The sequence below is a fragment of the Halyomorpha halys genome, unplaced genomic scaffold, assembly GCF_000696795.3.
Source record: "Halyomorpha halys isolate HHAL.00 unplaced genomic scaffold, Hhal_1.1 Scaffold1856.1, whole genome shotgun sequence".
In the NCBI taxonomy this organism is placed as follows: Eukaryota; Metazoa; Arthropoda; class Insecta; order Hemiptera; family Pentatomidae; genus Halyomorpha; species Halyomorpha halys.
In genome coordinates, this window is record NW_027113812.1 from 246865 (window position 1) to 256527 (window position 9663).

The 9663-nt window shown below is 30.8% G+C and overlaps 1 protein-coding gene across 3 annotated transcripts in view; it reads right to left on the reverse strand.

Annotated features, from left to right (window-relative positions):
• Positions 1-9663, reverse strand: part of LOC106690754 (radial spoke head protein 3 homolog) — a gene marked incomplete at its 5' end in the record, with an annotated part of 58179 nt that overhangs the window by 39515 nt on the left and 9001 nt on the right. For all 3 annotated transcript variants that reach the window (XM_014436287.3, XM_024358440.2, XM_024358441.2), the window contains 1 exon segment: positions 2595-2765. In XM_014436287.3, coding sequence (XP_014291773.3) covers positions 2595-2765 — 171 coding nt within the window.

Below are 9663 nucleotides of genomic sequence, written 5' to 3' on the forward strand. Positions count from 1 at the left end.
TGGCCAGCGTGTCCTGGAGCCTGGCGTAATGGTAGGGGTAGGCCAGGTCCTAGCTTGCATGAGGCTTTAGGCTGGGGCGGCATTGCAGTCGCGGCGTCTTCGGGGTCTTCCGGTGTTCGCGGCAAGGGGGGGCATTAGAAAATGAGACCCCCGACCCCGACTTTATATAAATCAAAAAAAGAGCGAAAAAATCGGATGACTTAAATCCGATATATTTATACCTCTTATTTGTTTAAGTCGTCGTTAAAACTATTAAAGCCTTAATCCTAAATTTTTTATTGACCCAAATTAGAAACGCACGCGGGAAAGGAGCTATACATTACCCTCAATACTTTCGAGAGAGACACGCAGACGGCTTTTATCATATAGATGAATTTTGTAACTTCATTTTTTCTGGAATGATTATAACAAGCGATGGTCAAGCGTGAAAACCGTACAATATTTATTTTAAAAAAATAACAGCATACTTATAATAATAAACGACTATAATAAGGGGTACAAATAACTGATAAACCGAGGTAATAAATAAATGGTTATTAAATAAATATTATGTTTAAAGAAAGATGAAGTAGGAGAGTTTGATTAAAATCATCTTTAGAAGAGGTCTTCCTACTTAGTTACATTATAGATGAAGCCAAAAAAATAGATTGCTGAAACAACTTCCATCCCTGCCTTCCTCTACCAGCCCAAGATTGGCGGTGGGACTAGATCAATACTTAATTAGCACTCTTATCTCATTATCTTATACGCTGAATACTAGCTAACAAGCAGACCTAATTTATGCTAGACCAACTTCGACAGTAATGTATTCGCCTCAGTTATCTATCAGTTTCTTGGCATATTTGTATTTCATCACTTTAATCACTCAATCACCTTTAATTTATTACAGATAGATGTATGCAGAAGTAACTTACTTGAAATTCAATTCGTTGTTTTTGACTTATCTAAGTGTTTTTTGTGTACTCGAAACTAAAATGGACTCAGGATTTTTTAATCACGTACTGATTTTTTACAAATGTATGATTAAAAAAATTTAAGAAAATCATTCATCTTTGGGTATCCAACCTATCATCTTCCAAACATTATAGTATAAAATAAATTTAAATACATTTGGTATACCAAATATAAGGTAAACTATTTATGAAGGTTTGTATATATTCGAGTTTGTTTTAATTTACTTCAAATCTAGAAAAGTTATACATTATTGGTATCGTCAGAATAAGAAAAATATTGCCTTTCTTATGGAACCAAAATATTTGACATGTGAAAGTATACAGAAGTAATAAAAGTTCTGAATTGATAAAGGGAAATATATAAAAAAATTCTCTACCTTTGTTGGAGGTATGTATATTAAATATAAGGGTTTTGAAGAGTGATAAATTGGAATATAATATTGGTTTTTATTTGAAGATTTTTTAAACCAGTTATTTTTTTTTTCAGTTTTATATAAATTTTTTCATTTTAATTTTCTGAAATTTAAAAAAAAAAAAATTAAAATGCTAGATTTGATTATTTAAAAGCAAATGCTTTAAAAAAGAATCAATTGATTTTTTTCTCAGTTACCGGAGAGAGTGAATTCACTGGTGCATTTTTCTAGATCGACTTGAAATCTTCTGTGTATAATTTGACCAAATACAATTATTTCGGATCCGTTAGGAAGTTTTTCATTGTTCTTTTCCTGATGATAACTATAGAGTATAAATTTGTTAGATTTTTAAGAAAATTATAAGAAACTCAAAATTAAAAGTAAATTTGAATTTGAGATATAAGACTATAGTACTATAGTTATGTTAAATTCAAATTGACCTAGAAGTGTATTTGATTTGTGCCATTTGGTATATTTTTACATTTTGATACAGATGTTTAGGTACCGTTGGAACGATAGGTTTTCTTTCATCCTCCTGGTATCAATAAAGTCCACAATTGCTATGACAGATTGGAGAGAATGAAAAAAAAAATTCCTATATTTCAGCCATTATAAATACATTATCTTATATCTCAAATTTAAATATATACAAAAAATTCAGATTTATGGCTTGTAGTATGTGCTAGTCTGTTTGATATGATAAAAAAAAAAAAAAAAAAAAAAAAAAAAAAAAAAAAAAAAAAATTGGTGATCCTTGGGAGCAGTGGCATGCGCAAACCCTAGCGCACTACCCCACTGCTCCCGCACCCCGTATGCCAGAAATGGCAAGGGAGGGGTATAAAAAAAATGATATGATAAATAATTGAAATTGATATGTTGAGCAACCCAGGGGCTATAAGATATTTTCTCGATTTTTGCTACAATACTGGTGTTAAATGTCACGCCTTTGCGAAAAATCTATGTGCGAAGGAAGGAAACAGATTAGTTTTCGGTTTCGGCACACCAAGAAAAACATAAAAGCATGAGAAATTGTCTAATCGAATTGAGGATGTTGACTTGTTTTATTGTTTTAGTCTAAAAAATAACTGTGATAACTCATAGTCTAATGATTTCTGACTTAGAAAGGCTTTCAAGAATACATACAAATAATAATTCATAGAGACTAAAGTCGTTATAAATGTTGTAAATACAATAATGTAACTTATATAAATTAGGTTGAATAACTCACATCCTCCAGGTACTCATGGGTCTGAAGGTGCTTGTGCTTCCTGCCCTCGACGGGAGGGGGCGTTCCCATCCTCAGCCTCAGGTTCCTGGCCCTCTGGGTCTGTGCTCGCCGTCGAGCCATAGCTCTCCTCCGGGCCTCAGCCTGGCGGGAAGCCTGCGACTCGGCAGTTTGCTAAACATAGAGCATCAGTATTAGCCAAACTGACCATGTCATTATATTAAAAGATCATTCAAGAAATATTTTATGATTTAGTTGGTACATTAGAATACGAATATTATCATTTCTTAAATAATATAAAGTGTTGGAGAGATATGATAGTGAAAAATATACAATATAGTTGATGTTGTCAGTTGTATGATTTTTTTTTTTTTGTTTTGTCTGAAGATTGTACTGATGCGTCTGTTGGAGTTGACATGGTTCAACTAGATAAATCTCAACATTTTTGCAAATATATACAATTTAACTTTTAGGTCAACTCATATTATATCATCCAGGTTTGATTTTTTTTTACATTTGTACGAATATCATTTGCTATCATTGTTAAAGATAAAAAAAATTATGGAATATGGTTCGGGTGCGGTCAAATAAAACTTAAGAGTAAATGGGTGTACTATTTTTATTTGAGCCAACGTTTCGCCCCACGTTGCAGGGCTTCGTCAGGGCTAAAAATTCCGTCAAAACAGGTATGAATTCTGTCTCATTAATATTCATTTGATTTTATTCTTTTCCCTTCTCTTAATTTGTACTTTCTTTAATATTTCTTCTCTTATTTTATCTCTTATCTATCTGTTACTATTAACGTTTTCATTTATTGTTTATAACCTTTAATTTTTCTTATTAAATCTTACTTTTCATTGTATACCCCTGTTATTTTCCATTAATGTAATTTTTTTTTTAACTATGCCAAGTGTTTGTATCTTTTTTAGCCCTGACGAAGCCCTGCAACGTGGGGCGAAACGTTGTCTCAAATAAAAATAGTACACCCATTTACTATCTGAGTTTAATTTGACCACACCCGGACCATACTCCATTCATTGATAAACACGATCAATCAGCAATCTTCCAGTAAAAAAATTTACTTTGATTTCTTAAATATCTCTCGAGTTATCAATTTCTGAAACATTTGAAAAAAAAAACTTTTATAGCATTACTGAGGAATAGTTAGTAAGTAAAAATATTAATAAATATAGACTTTTTTTTTATAAAATCAATATTACTTTTTTTTCCCAAAATGAATATTTTAGAATAAGAAAATATACAATATAATTTTCTGAACCTACTGAATAAGAAAAACATGCTTTTAGGAACATATCTGTTAAATTAAAAACATAAAATAAGTTCCAGCTATTTTCCAAGTATTTTTTTTTCTAAATTATCATTAAAGTGTTATCTATTAAAATTTAAAATGTTATATTAATTAGTAGTATTTGACTACCAATTTTCCAGGAAAAAAACCATATAAAAAATGTAAATAGTTTTCCTTGACGGTAAACGATTATGGAGTGCAAAAAATATCTTTTTACTATGCCAAAAAACAAACTAATAAAGAAGGTTTTCAACTGTAAAGAAATAATACATTAGTAATTTGAATAATGATTTAACGTATCGAAAAATAAATTAATGATTCTAATAACAATAAGAATAATAAATTAATCGATGATTAAAAAAGAAGCAATTCACTTGAGGATATAGCTCTTATTTATCCCTTATAACTGCCAATACTAATTGTTACATAGCTAACTTACAATCTTACTAGTACTAAATATAAAATGAAATGACTAGTAAAATTAACAATTAGTTATGAACAGTGGGAAATTGTGACGCAATGTTTAAACCAATGTATTATGTATAATTTATTGTATCATTTTATATAATCTATAACCAACACCAGTTTTAAACTAACTATACCAGAGTGCTATCAAATATAATATTATATCTTGAGTGCATCACTGCCTTTACTATAGTTATATTAGTAAGCCACTACTACTACAATGTCAACTCTAATGGTTTGCTCTTGTACTACCAACTGTGGGGGGCGGGAGGCTGTGTTTAGTATTATGAGAATTAGTGATTCAATTATAAAAGTATCAACAATTATTATGATTTAGATGAATTCTGAAAGGGAAAAAAAAGGACCTCTGATTTTCTTCATAGTTAAATTAAATTTTATTTTTAATTTAAAATCAGATTCTTTACAGGCATTGAAAACAATGTCTTAATAAACAAATCATATTAGTACCTATAAATAAATTACAATAGATGAAAACGAGAAATTTTGATGTTGATGTTCCTGGGAGGAACTTATCCACATTATATAATTAAAATTTTCGAGAAAACATCTTTGGTATAATGCTTTTTATTTAAAAAATCTGTACAAAACACTGCCGACTCCTGCAGGTTTCCGCCTTTTGTCCCACATTTTGAATTTTAAACTGCAATTACTTTGTTACAATTAAATATATCTAACTTCTACTACATTGTTAAAAATTTCAATAGTTAATAAGTTTACCTTGTATATATAGTTTTTCATATTATACATATCACGTTTATATCTTCATTAATTTTTTCTATAACATTTAATTATCCCATACAAAATCATTTATAATGGTTTCGTCTACAATTACAAGTTATTATTATCTAAAATAGAATTCTATGGAGTATTATGTCTAAAAGTCTGTTATCGTTTTGTATTCATTTGCAGTTTTGCTGATATGTGTTACGGTATGCTATTTTAAATATTCTTCATGTTACCGTAGGTTTGTGAATATCACTTTTGGACAAATTGACTGATTCTAAAAATATGAGCTTACATTAAGCGAATATTATCTGAGCAGCCAGAGCCCCGGTACTAATGAAATGATTACCTCGAAAGGCTGTGTCCCAGGAAGAGTACATTAAGCAAATCTCTCTCCTGATTTGTCAAGACCACCTCAGAGGTACCGATCGAACAGAGACATTGCTGATCGGCCAATAATCGTCTTTCTCTACGATGCCTTCAGAGGAGTTGTGGCCCTGCCGCGGAAGGCCTCGCTCAAAGCCTAACTCCCTCAAGCTCTTCTCTACGGAGTCAGAGATAAGATGGATGTATTTTAAAGCCTTGTGGTTACAGCCTGCCCCGAACCTAAAGTGCAATTAAATGACGATCTCTCGGTAATGAGCGCTTGTAAATCGATCGTCAGTATGAGTAGTGAACGTTGGTCAGCCACAGCGTAATATAAAATAATCTGCACAAATTACAGATACGCTTCGAAAATGAGACTATATTAGATAATACAATCATAACAAAGGCTACATTTACACATAAATCAAAACTGGGAAAGTTTAGCGGTAATTCATCCTCCGAAGAACTACTGTTCGTGTGGGCCACTACAGATCTCTATCCAACAGGATTACCGAAAGGATCGCATGGACTAGAATCGATTTTATGCTAAAGAGAAATCTTATCTGTAGGGGCTACTCTGCGAGTTAGAGAGGAAAACCACGATTTTTATACTTAATGCCTTTAGAAGCAAATTTTTGTTATATATATATTTTTAATTTATTGTAACTTACAGCTTGTATTTACATAAAAACACATTAAGTAATTTTGATATTAGATCAAAATGGAGTGAAACAGGCATGTAGGAAATAGCACTCGAATCATATTTCTACACTAGAAGGTGTCGATGCCATCTACTTTTCAGGCACCTCGGAAAATTGTCAGGGATAGAAGAAGAAGCAAGGTTAGAAACTAGAAGGTTTTGATGGTTAGGGTTGTTTTAATTTAATTTATTTTTTTTAGTGTATTTGTTTTTAGGACCTACAAATGGGACAACCAATAAAAATTATTTACCAAAATACTTTTCATTTATAACCATTGAATTGTAACCTGTTCACTATAGCGCGTCAGGAATAGAACATTGCTAACGCTCATTATGATATCTATAGTGCAAGATTGTATCTGAGCGCTATAGAAACTATTTCACGTCAGGATCAATAGGAATCGAGTCGCAATAATCGCAGCTATTACACCCTTATGAGAAATCAATTGAAAACGTAGAAGGATGAAGCGACTGATTGTTTGTCAAAATAAAATATACCCGAAAAATACATACAATAAAATTCTTCGAAATTTTACAGAAGTCTATGAAAAGTGGTTATCATTTGATTAGCAAGAAAATTACCACTCAACTTATTCCCCATAATATGTGTGTGGAAGATTGATCATTGGCGAAGAAATAAACAATGTTTAAATGAAGAAGCAGGAAGAATGCAGCTAAAATCAAATGATTCTAATGGTATCAACAATTTGATAAATTATCCAACGGTATACCGTGGTTTCACTTTCTTGAATTTGGATCAGGCATTGCCTTTTTCATGCATATCTCTTTAAGTGAATAACATTCTAAATTAATAACAAAAAATTATTAGGATAAAACAGATGAACCATCACTAAAAAAACCGACCTGACAGATAGTCTCTTTAATGGCAGTACAAAGATAATCCAAAGTTTATATTGTAGGGTTTTCTAGTTATTTAACAAAAATATATAATTTTTTAACCAGTTAGAGGATATATTCCTTTAAACCAAGAATTTTTACATATATAAAGCCTAATATGAACCAAACTTATTCCAGCTTTTTATTTTTATTTTTGTAAAGACGTAAAATCCTTGATGCTCCTTATTACGTTACAAATAAACTCATCCACAAAGACCTTAGCATCCCATTCGTTGCAGATTTGGCCCAAAACAGATATGCGTCTTTTCATTCCAAACTCCTTACCCATCCTAACCCATTAGTTCTTAATCTCTTATTCATAACGATTTTTGATAATCCTCTAAAAAGAAGATGGCCATGGAACCTTCTAATTTAAATTAATGCTTGAAGCACCACCAATGGGTGGTTCCTTACCAAGATTTTCAAGTGTAAATGAAACATTCCACATATTTACTTATTGTATTTATTATTTGTACAGTTGTAAATTACATTAAACACATAAATTTAAAAAAACTTGTCCAGTTTTAATTATAAATAATCGATTATAAATAAATATTTTTACTGCTATGGCGCGATACCGTAATGCCTTATTGAATAAACAGATTATCTAAAACGAAAAGAAATTTTTAAATCATACTGTTGGATCCTTACATTCCCGCTTGCAACCAAACAATCGCTTCTGTTCAATTTATTTAGTGTAGGTGATATTCGAAAAATTAAATATTTTATTAGATCACTTACAATAGGAGATAGTAGGACCTGAGAAACAGACAAAGTATCATACCCCATAATATGAAACACAATATTGTGACAGTATCAATCATAAGCAGCAAAAATACTGACTGATATCTGCGCCCCACCATCGGCTCCTTTCTGCTAACTTCCACGCCTTCAGTAGTTTGAGCTGTTTGGTAACATCCAGTTCCAAAAGGGATATTCATTATACTGAATAGAAATATCCGTTAAATTATTAATATTAGAATTATTATTCAGTTATTCCTGTAAACCAACTTATATTATGATACTTATATTGGGAACGTTGGATCATAAGGTCACGGATCACTCTTTAGTATGGAATAATGTTTTCACGATGAAATTAACAATTGATGGAAAAAAAAGTGTTTAGGAATAATCACAATTTTTATTCACGTAGACTCCAAAATAAGTTAATTTGTTTATCAGTTAATACAAAATTTGGCTTATTTCACAATAAATAAAGTAACTAAAATAGTCAATGTTTGAAATTTAATTTTTATATAATATAATGAAATAGTAGTACTATGGTAATACCTTTATAGAATAAGATATGTTTAACGATTTATTGATAACTGGACCAGCAATTTATGTGAATTTAATTTTATTTGTCTTCATTGATTCACCTTTTTTTTATGGCTTGCTACATTTTAAACCATATTTGAAAACGAGTTTGATTGAAACATTATTTTTTCACAACAATGTTGAAAAGAACTGCAAGTTAATTTGATCAATTTTACTGCATGAAGTAACCAACCCCTGCAAACTATGAAGGTGTCAACATTCTCAAGAATATTATCATTGGTGTTTTGGAACTCAAAGTGTGGAGCAGACTTGGTGTTGGCAGTTTTTATTATTCCTGAGTTGTAGAATTAAAATGAGTATGGGCCAATTTAGCATTTGAAATGGATGAAAAAGCCATCAATGGGTTCTTTTCACCAGCATTTCCTGAGATAAAATGAGAGAATGTGGGCAATGTTGTTTCGTTATAAACTTTCATTTTATGGCTAATAGGGGTTGGAAGCACCGATTATGGCTTTTGATCTCTCTTTGCCAACTTCTATCATCAAATGACATATTAGGTTAATGACACGGAATTACCTTATGACGAAACAGTTGTTTCTGTTTGAAAAAGTTCAATAAATTATATTGACATTGCCATTCTTTCTCTTAATAGGACTCGACACATGAAACGACATTTCTAATAGAAATTTCTTTGAGTGGAATTTATTTAAAAGGTTTTAATTTTATCACATCTAAGTTATGTACTCTCTGGAAATGAATTAAGCTAAGGTCTCAAAGTTATGACCCAATATAATTATTATTAATGATTTTTTTTAAATTGTTGTATTGTTTCCTTAATGTTTCTTCTTAATCTGATTTTAATTCAAATGCACTGTTGTTATTAGTAACTATGGAGAAAAACAGAGCAGAATAGCTCAGTGAGTAAGATACTGTCCTTTTATCATCTGATCCTAGGTTCGATTTCCAAGCGTCAACATGTTGAAAGACCTTGGTAGGGCCAAAATATCTATAAAATAGGTACTCTCAATTGGGGGAAAACCTGGCAATAAAGCATTGTTCTGACCAAATCACCGTTTGACTAAAATCTTCCATACCATGTATTAAAACAAGTCTCTTCATGTTTTATAGTGGTTCAAGATTTTTTAAAAGAAAAAAACTGCTTATAGGTGAATGTATTTTAAAATAAATTAATATATGCAGTGATGTTGTCCTATATGGCTCTCTACTCATTTATTGTCATTTTTTTTCATTATTATTATTTTTTTTTTTATTATTCTTTCTTGACGTTTATTTTATCTTTGTATATTTATATA